Here is a 20,217-nt window from a genome sequence, read left to right on the forward strand (position 1 = left end):
TCTGGTCAATTTCGACGATCCTCGATTTGTTTCGTAATTTTTCTAAATTTCAATATTCGATCATGTTTTAATTCCCGAAATCCGGATATTCTATGGCCCCTCTTTCGTAAGGATATGCTCTGAAACAGACGTTGGAGGTCATCGGCATGGGCGTTTGCGATCTCTGCCGTTTGTGTTCAGTGAATCTGGTATTATAATGAAGGATGCAATGGTTGGCAATTATCCTATCTAACTTGCTGTTTGCGCTTGTGAATGAGGCCAATTTGAATTCTTGTCATTGTAACTGTGAAAATTTGATGTAGTGTAATGTGTGAGAATTAATCTTTTTGAATTTTAGTCCTTGGTTTTTTGTGGTTGGCTTCTCTGGGTATTGGTTATACTATTTATAATAGCCAATGTTTTGAAAGGCTCAATCAAGGGTTGCCTTGAGGCTCACCTCAAGGCAAGGCATGCAAGGCCGGCTCTTGACAGTATGGGGCTCTAGGCGAATAATTTACTCAAGAACCCTTAATATTTTGTTTAATTTTTATTTTTATTTAAAATTAATTTTTCTAACTTTTTAAAATGCAAAATCACTAATTAAAGTTTTATATTCAAGATTTTCAAGTATTAGCTAGTTGTTGGTTATTTAATTTTTGGCCAAATAACTTACAACAAAAACAAAATACTCTATCTAAATCTTTAGAATATATAAGCCATTTTCTATCATGTTTCTCTCCATTTGATAATTTTCGAATATAATATATATTTGAAAGATGTCTTGAATTTTCATCTTTTGGAAAAATTAAATCATTATCTCTAATAGGACATTTTTCAATTAGTAAATTTCATAATTTGGTATCTATATTTTTCCAATATTTTGGATCATAAATATTATCATCATTATTTATTTATTTTCTTCTATATTGTTAAAATGTCTTTCAAAAGAAATATCATTAGTGAGCATTTCCTGTATATTAATGTTATCTTTATCACTATAATTATTATTATTATTATTATTATTAGATTCTAATTTCATCTCTGGAATTGATTGCTCATTTTTTGGAGGATTTTCATCTTACTCATTTATATTTTGCTTAAAACTAAAAACAAATTTATCAAGAGCTCCCTTTTGAGATGACACTAAATCTTCTATTTTTTTTTTCTTTCCTCGTTTTTCATATCCGGAGTCATATTTTCTCGTTGACATAATTAAATTTCAAAATTAACACAAACTATAAATTGATAAATTATGTAAACAAATAAAAATAAATTTAATAAATATATAGAAATAGTAGATTGAAACAATATAACCTGATTATTATTATTATTGCAAATCGATCGGCGAACAAGACTTTAGAGATATCGGATTCTTACCAAATATAACGCTATAATCTCAAAGCTTCCAAAATCTAAGAAAAAATAGAAAAAAGAGTGAAAATAATAGAAAAATAATATACAAACGTTGAAATAAAAATTAGAGTTGATGAAAATTACATAGAATCGGAGGCCCGAAAATGATGAACACAATAGTTGGAGCAAAAATCAAAGAGAAACCAAGAGATGAGAGTGTGAGAGATGAAAAAAAATTTTTAGAGAGACTAAGAGAGAGAGATGGAAGTAATAGATAATTTGAAATACAATAAAGTTGTTAGTTGGGAAATATAAGACTTGAAAAAAAAGAATTAAATTGTATTTATTTTATATTTTAAAATATAATTTTATTATTTATTAATTAGTTGGGAAGTCAATTATGGGAATAGAACATAATAAATAATATTAATATTATTTAATTAAAAAATATTTTGGAACTCAAAAATAATATTATTATATTAAAAAAAATTGAGGGGCCCCAAAAATTTGGGGGCCCTAGGCGCCTGCCTCAATTGCCTAAAGGCAGGGCCGCCCCTGAAGGCATGCCTCAAACGCCTTGAGGCTCAATGCAAAATGCCAAATCCCAAAAAGTCTAATGCATTACACACTAAGGTTTATGCATTAGTACAAAAGGCCTGTCTTTTGCGCCTTTTTAGTTGAAGCTTGTGCATTTTGGGTATGTGATCTGGAGTTGGACATAGCTAGAAAATTTTAATTCTATGTATATATCAATGTTTTAAAAGGTGAAGGCGTAAGGCGAGGCGTAAGCCTCAAGTCGTTGAAGCGTAAGCATTTTGGGACTGTAATTTTTAAAATAGTTAAAAAATAAAATAAATTTATATATAGTATAAAAATGAGAAAAAATTTAGAATAATGGAGAAAAAAAATAAGAACATAATTCTTAAGTATCATATAGGCCAATATTAGCTAACAAACTCAAACAATGCATGTTAAAAATAAATATGAGCCATAACATTACAAAAAGAAGAGAAAAAGCCAAATTAAAGCATCACAATGTCTCATCATCCAACATTCTAAAATCTAAGAATCTAAATCTGAAACTGAAGATCTTAGTTAAAGCTAAATCCAAGCCGTAGCAGGAACTTAAAACTGAAAATTGAAATCTGAAACAAAGACTTCAGACTGAGATGAAATCTTGAAGTAGAGAGGTTGTAAAGGGTCGTTGCAGAGAGACGAGAGTTTTGAAGGAGTCGTTGAAGGCATATCAAAGCTTGGAAGGGATCCTTGACTCGTTGGAGAGGTGGGAATCTTGGAGGAATCGTCGTAAGCAATCGTGGAGTCATCAGAGTGGGACGAGAAGCTTGGAGGTATTGTTGGAAGCAGTCGTTGAGTCATCGGAGAGGGACAAGGAGTTGGAGGAATTGTTGGAGCTACGGAAGCTTCATTGAGTCATCGGAGAGGGAGCTGGAGGAATCGTCTACGGAAGCTTCGTCGAGAGAGGGAGGAAGAAGCTTCATTGAGGGGGTTTAGACGATACGTTCTGCGCTGGTTTGTTTTTTTTTTTTTTTTTTTAATGTTTTAAATCAGGCCATACAAAAATGTGTACGCCTTCCAATTTGAGGCGTAAAATGCGAGTTTTTTTTTCCCGAGGTGTACGCATTTTAGGCATTACACCTTAGGGCGTTTTAAGCTCAAAACACCTCAAGGCGTGCCTTACGAACGCCTTTTAAAACACTGATATATATAAAGAAATGTCATAATACGAGTTGATTTCTAAAACTCTTGAACCTCAACATTTCCAAAATAATTGAGAGTTCTATCTTAGATCATGAAAATAATTTGAACTTTGTAATGTTATAACTATCTTTTGTCATGATGTAATAAATTGAAGTTAGTAATTTTTGAATGTCCGACAAATGGTTTGCAAATTATATATGATTTTTTTTTTAAAAACTTTTGTAGTTGAGATTTCTTATTTTTTTCTTTATTTGTAGAATATATGTAATTTGTTTACATATTTTTATCTAAAAAAAAAAAAATCTCGAAAGGCTTACGCCCCAATGCCTTAAGGCTTATGCCTTGCCTTGTAAGGGTTAGAATGCCTTATGCTTTCACCTTTTAAAACACTGATAATAGCTAAGCTTGAGGAAGTGTTTTTTTAATTGGCTGTCCATGAGAATTCTTTGCTGTATAATTATTCATGGAAACTTCCCTAGAATCAAGTTGCTATGATACGTATAAATTCATGGTTTGGACAGACAAAGGTATTGTCTAGTCATTTCTTTTTCCTGTTCAGAAAATGTGATATTGATGCTATCATAATTTCAGTCCATGTTTTACAAATACTTATTGTGGAGATTGGATAATGTGGTTTTGAAGCTATCATAATCTCAGCACAAGTTTTTATGTGGAAATCTATAAATATCTCGCATGATTTTTCAATTAGTTTCTTGGATAAGCCTTAATAAATTGGCTTCATGACCTTGCAGATATGCAGAGCCAGCTTGTGTGTAGTGGTTGCAGGAATGTTCTTCTATATCCCAGAGGAGCAACAAATGTGTGTTGTGCATTATGTAATTCAGTTACTCCAGTTCCACCTCCTGGTATTTTTCATTGTTCTTTCCTTGTCATTATGTGAAATTTAAAAAAAAACATCGAATATCTTAGGTAGACATTTATTGCTTTTGCATATATTTTTACGGGGAACCTCTGGGAAGCATGTGACTGAATGGAGTCGAATGTGTGAAATATCCAATGAGTAGCTAGTTAATTAGTTCAGCTAAGCAAGACTATTAATGGTCAAACGTTGTTCCATTTACATGTTAAGATTTGGGCTTGACTTGGACTCCTACTTGTGAGCAAGACAAAGAAGAATTTCTGTGGTGGTCTTAGTGGTCCATATTGGAATAAATTTTTAAGTTTCTGTTTGTGCTTATAGATTAATTATCTTGATAATCTCTAGTGATGTACATAAATGTACATAAGGCCCCATTTATTTGCGCTTAATTGTCTATAAATAAATGTGGGCTCTTAATGATCTAGAATTGAGTGAACTAGCCTTGTAAAGGATGTTGAATTACCTCTAACAAAACTAGATGATGGAGGATGAGAAGTAGGTATTTGGATGGGTCATTTAGACCCAGTTTAGAGGCCTATGTCGAAGAATAGGGTCAATGGTGTATTGGGTACTAAACCCAAATGTGCTTAGTTAATTAGTTGTGTATTTTGTTTGTTTAGTTTGTTCGTAGTAGGATTAGGTATTTTGGGGGCTTGTTTGTAATATTTGTGTAATTTAGGAGTTTGTTTGTTATTTTATCTAGTTAATATTCACGTAATTCCCCCTTGTTTCTCGTCTCTCCTCTCTTCCTTCTTCATTCTTCTTCCTCTTCTTCCCTTCTCCTCTCCTACGTTCTCTCATAGCTATAGATCCTTGATGCTGTCTTGCATCACTAGAGATCCATGTTTATTCAGAGGCTCTATTGGACATTTTTGTGCTAAAAAAAATGTTATTCCACAATACTCCACACATTTCTCTGCATATCCCAAATTCTATCTTGCATATTGAGTGGTTCGTTCATGGTTTTAAATAATGGCTGCAACTGTTATGTAACGCTCTTACGTAACGGTTTTTGAGTTAGTGACACTGTTACACACCACAAAATCGGTGGGAAGAAAAATCACAGTTGTAGTGCCCGTTTCGGACCGTGACTGTTATGTAAAGACTGCTACGACTGTTACTTAACCGCTACAGGCAACGGTACAGGACCGTTGCACATAAAAATTTATTTTATTTTGTACTTTTTCTTCTTACTTTTTCCCTATCTTTCATAAATCATTGTCAATATACCATGTGGTGAGAGAGGGAAAAGATTATAATGAAAATGTCAATGATACAAAATATACTATTTCTTTAAATGCTCATAAGAGATGCATTAATTAACAATTTGAAAATACTAACTAGTTGGAAAAATATTTTATTTTGATAATATTAGTAATGTGATATTTGTGTTCTATATTTTTCAACTTCAACCTTCTTTCTTTTCTAGCTATTTTATATTTGTATTATTTGTATGTTCTATGTGCCTGCTAGATTAATGGAGTGTATAATGTATTTTGTTTTATTAATTAATTTAGCACACATAAGAATTTATCACAAATAAGAACAATGAGAAGTATAAATACGTGCACACGTAATTTTTCTATCAATGGTGGTTTAAAACAAATGTAAACTTGTTGCCCTTACCAAATAACTTAGTTCCTCGAACTAAAGGATCCAAAATACACCAAAACACCTTCTAAGAAGGGCTAAAAGCTTAAAAACATGCAAGTACGCTAATATGCACAAGGTTGCGCGTGCTTCAAAAAAATTCACGGCCGTTACACCCGCTTCCTGTTATGTAACATCCATTACTCTCGCTTCCTGTTACACCAGTCACCGATATATTACGCTACCCGCTACCGCGATTTAAAACCATGAGTTAGTTACCAAACTACTAAAATAATTCAACATTCACATTGAGAGACTATTCCAGTTATATTAAGAAACTGCTTTTCGTGCTTAGTTTTATCAAACGACGCCAAAGTATAGTGTGCTTTGGCATGAAGATATATTTTGAAATTATACTTAGGTTGCAAGAGGTCTATCTCCTTTTCTAGTGCACAAATGTGCCTTCTTTTCAACAAATTCAATTTAAGAGGTATGTACCTCGTTAAAAAAAAGTATCAATTAAAATGAACAATGACAAAGAACTGCTTTGTGTAACAAGTTGAAGGTGCCTTTTTTTAGGGAGGACATAAGTTTCCATTAGAAAGCAAGGGTGAAATGGGTTAAGGAAGGGGATGTCAATTCTAGTGTTTTTTTTCCCCATATAGTGGCAAGTGGAAGAAGGAAATGCCTTATTAAAAGTTGGAGTCTGATTGCCTAGTCAGGCTAGCTTAAGTGGTAAGGCTGAACTTGTGACTGTGGTGACCTTAAGGTCACGGGTTTGATTCCCTTTTGAGACATTATGTTGGTGAATTACCAAGGGTGCGTCAATAGGTGGGCGGCAACATTTCACCCCCTCGGGTTTGGTGCCGCACCATTGTGTCCAATGTGGCACGATGGTGGCTAGAGTCCCCAAGTTATCAAAAAAAAAAAAAAAAAAAAAACGTTGGAGTCTAATTCAAGGTTTATTGGGGGGGGGGGGGGGGGGAATACTCTGATAGGGTTTTGATTGGAGTCCAATTGAGGCGAGTGCGGCCCAATTGCTTGAGAGACATTTCATGGCTGAAGGAATAAAGAAAATAGTGTTTAAGATGAGCAAGGACAAATCTCTTAGGCTGGATGGGTTCATGATGGCTTTTTTCTAGGAAAATTGGGATGTTGGAGGATGTATCAAGATTCTTTGAGAAGTTCCATAGAAATAGGGTGGTAGGCAATCATGTGAACTCCACCTTCCTAACTTTAGTCCTATAAAATGGAGAGATCATTGAGTGAGGGACTTTGGACTTACTAGTCTTTACAAGGTTCTCTCCAAGGTTGTAGCTAAAAGACTTTGAGAGGTCTTAGGGCTACAATAACTGTGGCGCAATCAACATTATTATTTTTAGATAATAGAACAATTATATTAAAATAACATTATTACAATGAAATGAAAATAAGAAATCCCCAATTAAAAGCACAAAAAGAAGAAAGGTATAACTAACAATTACATCAAAGCTGCTTTCTAATCCCTTTGAATGTTAAATATAAAAGACCCCCAAAAACCCCAAAAGAATGAGCCCAGAAAGAAGCAAGAAAAATAACTTTCTCCCAAAGCAATCTTGAAGATGTCTTTTGATTTTAAAACTCTAGCATTCCTTTCCAGCCAAAGAGACTACAAAATTGTAAAAATAGAGTAGTCCAAAAATGTCCATTCTCTCTCCTTCCCAAAGCCCCAAAACTTCACTTTCAAAAAATCTTGAATTGTAGCTAGAGCCACCCAAACCTCACTAGAGTATGAGAACAAATTATTCCATGTGTATCTTGCTACCTTACAATGAATGAACAAATGACTAATAATCTCATTAGAGTCATTGCACATCATACAAATATATGGGCTAGGGGCTTTGTAGGGCCTCCTTAATTGTAGCATATTATTTGTATTGATCTTGTTAAGAGTTGAGGCCTAAATGAAAGCCTAGACTTTAAAAGTAATCTTTGATTTCCGAACAGCTTTATGTAAGAGGAAAGAGTGGAGATTTGTGGTTTTTATGAGATTGGAAAAGAAAGACTTTGAAGAGAAAGACCCTGAAGCGCCCCCAATCGACGTTGTTTAGAGTTGTGCTTGTGGCTAACAAGGTAGTGGACGATGTGAGGAGGAGGGAGCTTTTATTCAAGATGGATTTCGAGAAAGCTTATGATATGTTTAATTGGGGCTTCTTGGATAAGGTAATGATGTAGGACCAGAAGCAGATATTTGGATGGATTGTTTCTACCCAATTTGGAGGCCTACGTCGAAGAATAGGGTCAATGGTTTTTGGGATCCTAAACCCAAATGTGCTTAGTTAGTTAGCTGTTTAATTATATGTGTTTAGTTTTCTTGTATTAGGATTATGTATGTTGGGGGGGCTTGTTTATAGTATTTGCGTATTTTAGGGGTATGTTTATAAATTAATGTAGTTTTAGGGGTATATGTGTAATTTCATGTGTTAGAGGCTTTCTCATAGATAGTGTGTGAAAGCATTGTTGTATGCAATTTTTGTTGAATTTGAATTAAATTGAATGCGTGATTCCCTCTTGTATCTCCTCTCTAATCTCATCCCCTTCAATTTCTTCTCGTCTATCCCATGGTTGCAGATCCTTGATGCTGCCCCTGCATTTGGTATCAGAGCTCAACCATGATCTCCATTCTTCTGTTTCAATTCCCCCATTTTCCCCTTTCACTCTTCTTCTTCCCCCTCTTCTTCTCTTCTTCTTTTTCTCATCTGTTTTGTAACTTCACCCCTCCCTCTCTTCTTCTTATCTCCTCTGTTCAGGAACTTCTCTCTCCCAATCTTCTCTGCTTTTGTTTTGATTCCCATCTCTGTTCAGCTGTGCTGCTTCTTTTTTCTTTTTCTTCTTCCCTTCTTTTCTTTCTGTTTCTCTCTCTCTCTCTCCCTCTCTCTCTGTGATTCTAAATCCCAATCCTAGATTTCACCCCCTTCAACTATCTTCTCTTCCCTGAAATTTCAGTGAAAAAAAAAAACCTGAAACAGTTCTGAAAATTTTCAAAATTCTAGTCGTGCCCCTCATTCTTCATACAAATCTTTCCTGTAAAATTTTGGAACACCTCCAGTGCCATTATAAAAGGAATCGCCCGAAACCCATTCCACTAAAGTTTTGTTGCTTTTCGACTGTTGGATGGCCCCACCTGGCAGCCAAACATCTCTAGCTGTCGGCCTCTCAAAATCCCTAGCTTCCTGCCCTTTTCTCATCAAACTGCCAACACCAGTGCAATCCCCATCCCTTGATCCCCTTTCGCCACAAGTTTCATCACTAGAGGATCCTTGCTGGCGGTGCATGTGCCCCATGCGCCGGTGACTACGAGTGAGAATCTGCCAGACTTTTCTCTTGCTTCCACATTCATGAGAAAATGCTGCAGCCATGATATTTTGAGTTTTCTCTGCAATGTTCTGACCTGCAGGGAGATATTTTGATTTGTGGACATGATATTTTGCGAGCAAGCGTGATAAATTTGATGTGAAAGGGTAGAAATTTCCTTGCCAACATCAAGAATCAGACCTAATTGCTGCCTTTTGCTGCCATTTGTTAGTTGTTTATGAGTGTTTGTTTTACTTGATGCCTGTTCTTAAGAAATTGAGAGTGATGCTTGTGGTGCATGAATAATTGAGGATTGTTAGCAAATTGTTTAAGAACCCTTGTGATATACAATTGCATGACAGTGACCAATGTTGAATGGTGTGTAAAGGTGGAATTGTTATATGGTTGGGTACAAAACATGGAAATGCCTTGGAGACTATTACCAATGCTTTGAATAGGCTAACTACCGAAGTTGTGGCCTTAGGTAAAAGGTCCATGGATTTTCCTGTAGAACAGGATGGTGGAATAGCTGCTGTCCCTCATGCTTTTGAGTTGTGTGATGGCCAAAATAATCATTTGAATAAGGGAATTAAACTAGAAGTCTCAAATCTTAATAGTGATGATTCTCCCAATGAATTTGATGATTGGATGTATTCTTTGGAATACTATTTCCAATGGTATGAGATGAATGAGGCTACAAAGTTGTGCTTGGCTGAATCAAAATTGAAGGGAACTGCTCGAATTTGGTTGATTGAACAACATAAGATCTTTAGGAGGAGGAAATTTGGTGAGATTACAATGTTACAACGTGGGATGAGTTGAATTGAGCCATGCAAGAGCAATTTGTGCCTCTCAATTATCAACAGCGTGTTCATCTCCAACTCTTTTATTTGAAGCAAGAAAAAAAGACCGTGATGTAGTACATTAGTAGAAAGAGGATGTGATGATAGCTTTGTACTGAAAGGGTTGAAGCCAGCCATGACCTCCAAGCTTGCTGCATGTCGTCTAATCACAGCTGGGGATGTTGTACAGATTGCCACTCAGATGGAGTAGGATTAGCAAGGCAATCCTCCTAGAGCTACATTAGCCCTTTGATTTGAGAAGAGTACTGGAGTTGTAAGAGAGAAGACAATTGAGCAATTGGGTAAAGGAATTTAGACCAATACCCCTTGGAAGACTCTTGACCATTCTGGAACAACTTCTAAGAGTTAATCATCACTTAAATGCTTTATATGTCAAGATTTTGGCCATTGAGCTGCAGACTGTCCTAACCAAGTCATGGCTTACGGAAAACGAAGATGAAGATGAAGATGAAGATGAAGATGAAGATGATGATGCCACTCAAGTAGTCAAAGCTGAAACAGAAATCCTAAGTGACTTAGATGATGATGGCAATGTGAAAATCTGTTTTGTGCTTTGACATATGCTCTCTTCTCACAAGGTTGAAGAAAAAAAAGATGGGAGGCGGACCAACATCTTTCAAACTTGTGTGATTTGCCAAAAGCAGCTTTGTACTTTGGCTATTGATCCTGGTAGTTGCACAAATGTAGTTTCTGAAGAAGCTGTAAAGACATTAAATTTGGAAGTTGGGCCTCATCCCAAGCGATACAAAATTGCTTGGGTGATTAATACCAACTTGAAGGTCCATGATTGTTGTTTACTTACCTTCAAGATTGGTTCATTGTGGAGGTAATGCAATGTGATATCCTTTCTCTCAAAATTTTTTTGATAGCAAAAGAAGAATATCATTAATAGATTAATAATGTAAAGCTAGGAGGGTAAGACAAATATCCTTAACAAAGTCTGGAAAAATCCAGAAAAAAAAAAGAAACAATTAAAAAAAAAACTAAAAAGACCAAAACAACCAGTGCAAACTAACAAAATCCAACACATAACGCCAATTGCGCTGAATATTAGAAAAGTTCACCCCTTTAAAAATTTTTCCTGCCCCACACACCAAAGAGAAGCCAAATAATGCATCTTTCCCAAACCAGCAACTGTTACAACTTCTTCCTTGAAAAGATATGCGCATTACGCTCCATCCACAGCCCCCAAAATACAGCAAAGAAAGCACATTTCCAGAGTGCTGCCCTTTCCTTTTCATGTCAAAACCAACAAAAGAAACTTTCAAAAAGTCGTCCACTGCTTCTGAACTCGTGAACATTCGCCTCGATAGCCAAATAACTTATTACATTCCAAGCATAATCACAATGTATAGACATATCTGATGTAGATTTTGAACAATTAAAACAAAAAACACAGATATTTGGAGAGAGTGCCTTCAAAGGTATCTTGAATTGTAGCAAGTTATTGGCATTAACTCTATCAAGCATAACCAACCAAATAAAAGCCTTATTTTAGAGAGGACTGTGGCCTTCCAAATGGATTTATAAAGAGGAAAACAGGAATTAGATCTAATTAGAAAGTCACAAAAAGATTGTCAAGAATAAACCCCCGAATTATCCGAAGACCAAGACTGCTATCCTCCTCCAAAGAAAAACTGTAGTTATTCAGCAAGGCTAACAAAGAGGATAGCTCTATCTACCCCCTGTTATTCAGCGACCTACATAAACAAAAATCCCATGAGGATAAATGACCACTTGGATCAACAAAAAAGGAGGAAATGGAACCATTTTGCTCTATGCTCAAGCGAAAGAGGTGAGGAAAAGAGGTGGAAAAATTGACAAAACTAAATTCCCCAACCAAGGATCTTTCCAAAAGCGGATGTTACAATCCCTTTCCACCAAGAATTTCATATGGGGAATGAAATGGGGATAAATCTAAGATATAGGTTTCCACGACTCTTTGAAGAACATCTAAATCTCAAGTTAGTATCCCACCCATTCTCGTCTAAACCATACCTTTTACAACTTTATGCTACGAGGAAGAAATTCTCTAGTGCAAATTGCCAAAGCCATTTAGCGAGTCCTTCCTCTCAAAATTTGTCATCCTTTTGGGCCGTCCATAGTTGTTTGATAGGAGGGTTAAGCATGATGGATATGAGAATTCTTATTCCTTTTCCATTGACAGCAGGAAATATATGTTGATGCCATCTTGAGCTCTCCCACTCGCCAACTTGAAGCGTATCGCTGATTCCTTTCTTATGAAACAAGATGATTCTATTTATGGCGGTGGACTCCTTGGTACTTCCCCAACTTGATGGAGTTGGGTTCTTTTCGAAAGGAGGGAATTGATTTAGGACGAGAAGTGGGTATTTGGATGGATCATTTTGACCCAATTTGGAGGCCTATGTCGAAGAATAGGGTCAATGGTTTGTTGAGTCCTAAACCCAAATGTGCTTAGTTAATTATGTGTATTCATTTTTCTTGTATTAGGATTATGTATGTTGAGGGCTTGTTTGAAATATTTGTGTATTTTTGGTGTGTATGTTTGTAAATTAATGTAGTTTTAGGGGTATATGTGTAATTTCATGTGTTAGAGGCTTTCTTATAACAGTGTATGAAAGCCATGTTGTAGGCAGTTGCTGATGAATTTTAACTGAATTGAATGTGTGATTTCCCCTTGTATCTCCTCTCTCCTCTCATCCCCTTTCCTCTCTTCAGTTTCTTCTTCTCTCCTATGGCTGCAGACCCGTGGTGCTGCCCCTGCATCAAGTAATGTGAAGGAAAAGGTTCGTGGAGGCATGGTGAAAATGGATCAAATTTTGCTTGAGCTTGACCAATTTGTTAGTCATTGCCAATGGTTAAGCTAAAGAGTGATTTAGAGCTTTTGGGGGGCCTAAGCAAGGGGATCGTGTGTATCTTTTTTTTGTATACTAGAGGACACCTTGAATAGGACAGTGATGCGGGCTTAGGATTTATGGGTGATTTATAGCCCTTTGTATGGTGAGGGAGAAAGTGGAGCATTCTCACCTCTAGTTTGCAGATGATACCATGTCTTTTATTTCCTAGGATAGTGTTAATAAATTTTGTAGGGCAATTAAGCTGCTCTAAAAATTTGAGGAAATCTCTAGATTAAAGATCAACTTGCCCAAGATTGTGGTGTTAGAAAGCTTTCAAACCTTGGAGGGTTGTGCCTCCTTTGAGTGGCTACTTTCGTATCTTTCTATCCCTCTTGCGGGCAATACAAACTCCTTGGCCTTTTGGGACTCGGCGATTGAGAGGGCAGATAGAAGGTTGGAGGTTTGGAAGATGGTGTATTTACCTCTCGAGGGTTGCTTATTAGTGCTTCACTCTTCAACATCCCTATCCATTTTGTTTCTCTCTTTAGAGTGCCTTTAAAGGTGACCAAGGCACTTTAGAAGCTAATACGTGATTTTCTTTGGTATGGTCTATGGGAGAGCAAGAGGGATGATCTAGATAGTCGAGAGGTTGTTAGAAAACACTAATTGGGGGATAGGGGCTTTGTAACAAACTTTACGAAAACATCTCCTTGATTGGTAAATGGTCGTGGAGGTTTTATTTGGAAGTGAACTCCCTGCGGCACAAGGTGATTAGAAGTAAATATTGGCTCCATCGAAATGGGTGTAAGACTAGAGAAAGTGGTATTTTCTCTCTTGCTTGCCCCTAGAAGTTTGTGTCATAGGATATATATTCTTTCCTTTCACCTATATCAAAGGGAGTGATGGGAACAAAGTTTGTTTTATGGGGAGGATATTTGGTTGGGCAAGGTTTTTTTGGAGGTGCATTGATTGTTCAAATTTTCTTTTCTTCACAATGCACTTATCACTTCATCCTTTTACTTCCCCCCCGGGGGGTGGGGGGGGGGGGGGTTTACCCTTCCGTAGGATTTCCATATTTTCAAGTATCTCAACAAAAGAGAGGTTGAAGAGCTTACCACATTGCTTTCCATATTGGACTATTTCATTCATTCTAGTAGGGAGGATGGGAGACTTGGGAGGTTGATTCCTTCAGTTCTCTAAATCTTTTTTCTCCCATCTCCTAAACACACCCTTTCCTCCCTTAATCCTTTCCCTCGGAGGCAATCATTTGGAAGGTTGAGGTTCCCTACCTTCATCTAGAATGTGTCTTTGGATAGACTTAATATGCATGAAATATTACAATGAGAAGGCTCATCATGCTTGATATGTGAGCCCTGATATGTGCTTGATGTGTGGTGAATCCAATGAAACAAATGTCCGCCTGTTTCTTCATTGTAAGGTGCCATCGTACCTTTGGAATGCTATCTTCGTATCTTGGAGAAGGGGTGGTGCCTCAAATGTGAGAGATCTCTTGAAGTAAATTGCTGGGGTTTTGGTTCTAGCAAAAATGGACATAGTCAATACAACAGGACACTTCATTTGTATTATTTGGCTTGAGAGAAACGTGAAAACTTTTAGGGGGTGCTCATCTAACCCGCATTCATTATCAGATAGAGTGGCATTCTTGGCATCGTTTTGGGTCTCACTCTCTTGGCTTCTTTTGTGGATTAATGCTATCTAATCTCCAAAAGGATTGGAGGGCAGATTTTTCGTAATATTTTTAGTATGAACATTGTTCATTGTTCTATGTGGATATTTTGTCCACTGACTTCTTGTACTTATATGGTTATTAATAAAATTTTTCTCTTATCCAGAAAATAATAATATGCAATTCATACATATGTCTGTTGTGTTATGTCAAATAGTCATGTGCCAGTGTTACTTTTACTTTTTTCTCTTGGACATTCCACATTATGTGAACCTACATTTTTAAAATTTTAAAATCCATGAGTTGACACCAACTTCAATCCCAAAATTTTCACATTAATTTAAAAATCCATGTGTGGAGGAGAGTGTGAGGGAGAAAGAGCTTTAACTTGAGATTAAAATAGGTTATAAAGAAGTGGTGATATTTTTGGATTTGTGAAATATAACTAGGGTCTTTTTCCTCACTTAATAATTTATTTGGTGATTTCTCCAAGCTGAGAATCTGAGTACCCACCTTTTAAAATGGGAATAGGAATGTCAGTGTTGAAGAGCTTTGTGGATATATGCATCATTCTTGGGAATGGGATTCCTAACTATAAAAAGTGAAACCTGGGGGTACCTGGAAACAATGAGGTTCTTGGTTGGATCTGCAAACCAAACGCCAAATTACTGATGCTGCAGAACTTTACTTCCATCTCAAGGCTTCGGGAGTTCTCTTGTATTTAGTTTGTTTTGAGGAAAAGAAATGTTTTTGTGGCTTGATTATATTGCTTATGTTTGACAGCCACACTTGTGATCCACTGAATGAATGATTGCAAAATCTAGACCTTTCCTTTCTTCATCCTAAATTATTACAATATGAATGAGGAAATTTAACTTAAAAAATTCTAGTTGTCACTTGTCCATGGTAGCAAGACCTCTTTCAATTTATGAGCTGCATAATTTGATGCTAACTGTGATTACCCATGCATCATGCTGCTCTATACCATTAAAATGTTGCTTCTCAGCTTCGATTGTGTTCTTATCTTAGATCCTTTATCAATTTCAGGGCTGTGATTGTTAAGAGTGTTTTTTTTTTACATGATAAATATAATCTAGGAATTCAGATTAATGATCGTATACTTAGCATTTTTGCATTTTGATGAACATAGCACAAGAATCTAAGTTAACTAATACATATTTCCCTTGGCACGCATTTAAGTGTCGAGATTTGAATGGCCAGTCGGATTGCAAATTTGACATCCTACAACTGAAAGACAAACGTAGTGGGTTTTATGGCATGATTGCATATTCCTTTCTTTTTTGGTTTTTGTTTTTGACTAGTTATAATTTACGGCAAAAGACTGCTTGATGTTTGCCAAAAAGACACAAACTTCGCTTGAGGTTTCAAAAATCCCTTAGACCCCTCCTGAGGTTTGGCAAGTTTCAAAAGTCCCTTGGACCTCCTCTAACATTTTATTTTTGGGACACTTATACCCCTCATTGGGCATGTCTCTTTTCTAAATATTTGAGGGAAGTCATTGTCTTTTTGGCAGAATATAGGGGAGGTCCGCTTTCTTTTTGCCAAATCTCATGAGAGGTTCTTGAAATTTTTGAGACCCTGGGGAGGGCAGCGTTTTGTGAAAAATCTTGGGGGAGGATGGTGTCTTTTAATTTATATTTTGTGGCAAAGTCTTGCCTTAGTGAGGGTAGAAATCAAGGAGATTATTGCCCATTTGAGCGAAAAAGATTTGTGAAGTAACTAACAGAGTAATGAAAGTGGTCTTGGGAGCAATGGATAGGGATGAGGATTGGAAGGTTGAATTTGACAATTCTAAGAAGTTGGCCAGGCATTTTGTTAGGGATGAGGGCATCTCGATAATAGGGGAATGGTCAATAATGATAGAAAGCAGCTAATGATTTCCTCTAACAGTTCTATGACAGATTTACAGTGGGATTAGAATTCCTTGATCCAGTAGAGATGTTTTGTAATTTGTTGTTTTCCTTTTTTTTTTTGTTTTCGTTTCTTCTCCTTTCCTGTATTCTAGGAGGATATCTTATTCTCCCTGTTTTCTTTTTCCTTCTGTTATACTATTATTCTCCTTCTCTAGTAAATTTCTTTTTTATTTAAAAAAATAGTGGTGGGAAGTGAGTTCGAGCTTCGAGGATATAATAGAACCAAAATTCTCTAGATGCTTGAACTAGGAGAGAGAGCATTCCATGTTTGTTAATATTGGACTCTACATGGGATCTGCAGAAGGGTTGGCAGGCTTGGATTGAAGATCATAAGATTCTACTAATGATATAAGATATTAAAAGTTATTTTATTTGTTTTTTTTCATAAATTATAATAAAATAAACCTGAAAAATTGTTTAGTAATTGCTCAATACTAGGAAAATAACAAGTAGCTTATATGGTAGACCCATCACATAACAAGGAGATAAGTGTTCAAATCATTTCTAAACCAAACATAATTTTTAATTGTCACGCCCCGAACCCTGAAATGGGACCCAGGGGTGAATTAAGTAACCTAACCTTTCTCTGTATCAATATAAAACATACATGATACCATATACAAGAGGGTCCGACCTCGTGGGGTAATGGATGCCCTATATACATACATACACATGTTCATACTCATCAACATAAGCAGCGGAAAACGAACTTTCTTTACATCAAACTGTACCATACCAGAGTCTATACCATACAAGGTTAAACATACCTACAAATACTATACATACCACGGGTGTCTACAAAATCCATCAGGACAACTCGGTTACAAAATTCGTACTTATCAGGTACTAATAGTAGCTAAACACACCCCCGCTTTCGGATGCTAGGATGCTAGTTTCGGCTACCCAAAGGACCTGAAAAACATTTGTATATATTCGGGGTGAGACACCTCAGTAAGGGAGAAAACAAGTTATATCAGTGTGTGGCATACTAGTGTCATTTTCATACTTTATAACACATACATACAATACAGTTTGAAACAATACGTACAGTTTCAAAACAAGTTCCATACATTTCCATACAATTCCATACAGTTCCATTATTTTCACAAAACCATTCCAGTTTATACGATACTCAAATACATACATACATACATACATATGGTCAGTGTCGTCACACTACTCACAACTGCACAAGTCACCTAGTCTCACAGCGGTTACGTTCCAACACATTAAACTACGAAGGTTTCCGACTCAGGCCCAATAGTGAATCAATTGCTACATATGCAACTACACAAGGTCACCTGGTCTAACCCCGATTACGTTACCATGTGTAAACTACGCTGCGTCAACCTAGGCCCACTGTGGTCCGTTGTTACATTCGGTGACCAGCCGAATCATACTGGTGATATTTCATACCCTGGATATAGAGCCGGCCACTCTTGGTGATATTTCGCACCCCGGATATAGAGTCGGCCACTCTTGCCCACGGTAGTTAACCGTTACAGGGCACGGCGTACGGTAGTTAGCCACCCCTAGCTGTTACGGCGTACGGTAGTTAGCCGCCCCTAGCCGTTTCGGCGTACGATAGTTAGCCGCCCCTAGCCGATTTTCACAAAACCTGGAATCACTTTGGAACTCACGTCCCTATACATTTCAGCGTACGGTAATAAGCCGCCACATAGCTGTTTTCACAAATACCTGGAACATTTACATACATGCACACATACCACACTTATTTGGTTTACGACAAATCATATCGTTTACAATTTCAAGTATACAGTTTATGTAAATATGGATTACGGTCACCTCAATAATACAGTTGAAATAACAAAAACGGTTTTCCAATCAAATAAGAGATGATACTCGAAATCCCCAATTTTCCCGAAAACTATAACCCAAAAATCCCGTGTTTTTATCCGATAGATTTCCTCAAATAAGTAGTCAAAACATACATACGATCGTAGCCTACAGGCTTACTGATCCCGATTTCAAAAAATGAACTGATATAAACAGAATCCCCTTACCTCAACCCGAAACCAAACGACAAACTCTACGGCCCTCAAAACTACGAACCGAGATTCCGAAATCTACAAACCACAATACTAAATATGCTTATAATCCATACTACTACACATATACCGAATCAGAAATGAAAACCGAGCCTTACCTCGATTTTGTCCCGGAACTTGAAAATCTCCGAAACGAGATTCCGATCCACAGAAGTTGTAATCGTGGTAACCTCGGATTTCCGATCCTATCAACGACCGGCGAGGAAATCTAGAGAGAGAGAGAGAGAGAGAGTAGAGAGAGAGAAGAGAAACTTAATGAAGAAGAAAAGTAATTTTCCTTTTATGCCACCTTTGACCCGCCCGGTTTTCGTCGACGAAAAGTGCCTTCGTCGACAAAAAGTTAAGAATTTCGTCGCGGATGTCGGCAGCCTCGTCGACGAAGTTTGATATTCAAAATTTTCCAGACTTCTCGACTTCTCTTCGTCGACGAACCTCTGAATTTCGTCGACGAAAAGTCTACTGCCTTCGTCGATGAAAACTGGCTTCATTGACGAAATCTGCAGAAATCCATTTTATATTTTTTCGGGTTCTTACATTAATAATTATAGATAGAAAAGAAAAGAAAACATAATTTTTAACTGATACTAGTCAACAAAAAAACATCTAAAATATAAAAAAATAGGAGAAAAAACAAAAAAAGCCAGACTGTCAAGCTAGCTCATTAACATTACTGTCAACATTTAAGCCATTATATTTGGTTCATCAATGCCACTAGTGATTTCATTAGACACATCATTAAAATCAGCATCGGCATCATTGTTATTATCATCAAATTCATTGGTATATTAAAAAGTTCTTTTATTTTTTTTCATCAATTTAAATAATATAAACCTGAAAAAATTGTCTAGTAATAGCTCTATACTATGAAAATTACATGTAGCTTATATGATAGATACCTCATGTAACAAAGAGATAAGTGTTCAAAGCATTTCTAAATCAAACATAGTTTTTAAGTAATTATATATAGAAAGAAAAGAAAAATGTAATTTTTTTTAACTCAAACTAGTCAACAACAACAAAAAAAAAAAAAACATCTAAAATATAAAAAAATAGTTGGGAAAAAAACGAAGGCCAGACTATCAAGCTAGCTCATTAACGTTACTGTCAACATTTTAGCATGGGTAATGTTTTGAAATATTATATCTCTATATCTGCTTTATGTTTTTCAGTTTTTGGTAATATTTTCTCAGATTAAGTTCTTTCTTAAAGCTCCAAGAGCTTTTATAAATTTGGAATGTGAGCTATGCACCCACTCATGCATGTTAAACTCATTCTATATATTTAAAATTGCCAGAAGCATGCTCTACGCATTCAGCGTAGCCTAAAATTTTTTGTATTCAGAATATCTAAAAAGAATAATTAATTAAATAAGCATATTTAACAGCTTATTGCTGTCAAAATGAAAAAAAATCTAGCTTAGTGATAGAGCTCAATTAGGCCTTGTGTGTAATGATTGATCTCAAGCATGATTGTTGTCGTTTTGATCTGTAAAAGCTATGCTACTCATATCATCTACCTGAATATGCAGAATTAGTAGAATAATCGGTTAAGTAATTGCCTCTGCTTCTGGTGGACAACCAGACTTAAATAATCTCAAAAAGTTGATAGACCTAAGCACAGGTGTTGTTATTTACTTAAATTTATAATTTGGAAATTTTAAAAGTGTAAAAAATAAAAAAAATATTTAATAAAATTTTGTAAAATAATAAGACAGTTTTGCATTTTTTTTCATATGCACAGGGGGCATTGATAAGAAATGTAAAATTTAATGGGTATTGATACTTATCTCTTTGCACTACATTCCAAAAAAACATGATACTCTTTCAAAGGGGGTGATATGAACAAATCATTTTTTTCTGCAATGCCAGCATTGTTTTTTTCCGGAGATTTACTTGGGCTTGGTTCAACTTTCTTGGTTATGCCTGAAGTCATCTTGCTCTTCCATGGCTGTAACTCCAGAGGGAGTGTATGAACACTCTTAAGGGTTAGGA

The 20,217-nt window shown here is 36.2% G+C and overlaps 1 protein-coding gene across 1 annotated transcript in view; it reads left to right on the forward strand.

Annotated features, from left to right (window-relative positions):
• Positions 1 to 20,217, forward strand: part of LOC131159803 (protein LSD1) — a 43,297-nt gene that overhangs the window by 337 nt on the left and 22,743 nt on the right. The window contains exon 2 of the mRNA XM_058114975.1: positions 3,804 to 3,917. Coding sequence (XP_057970958.1) covers positions 3,806 to 3,917 — 112 coding nt within the window. The 5' untranslated portion in view covers positions 3,804 to 3,805. The remainder of the gene's footprint in view (positions 1 to 3,803; positions 3,918 to 20,217) is intronic.

The sequence above is a fragment of the Malania oleifera genome, chromosome 7 (assembly GCF_029873635.1).
Source record: "Malania oleifera isolate guangnan ecotype guangnan chromosome 7, ASM2987363v1, whole genome shotgun sequence".
Lineage (NCBI taxonomy): Eukaryota > Viridiplantae > Streptophyta > Magnoliopsida > Santalales > Ximeniaceae > Malania > Malania oleifera.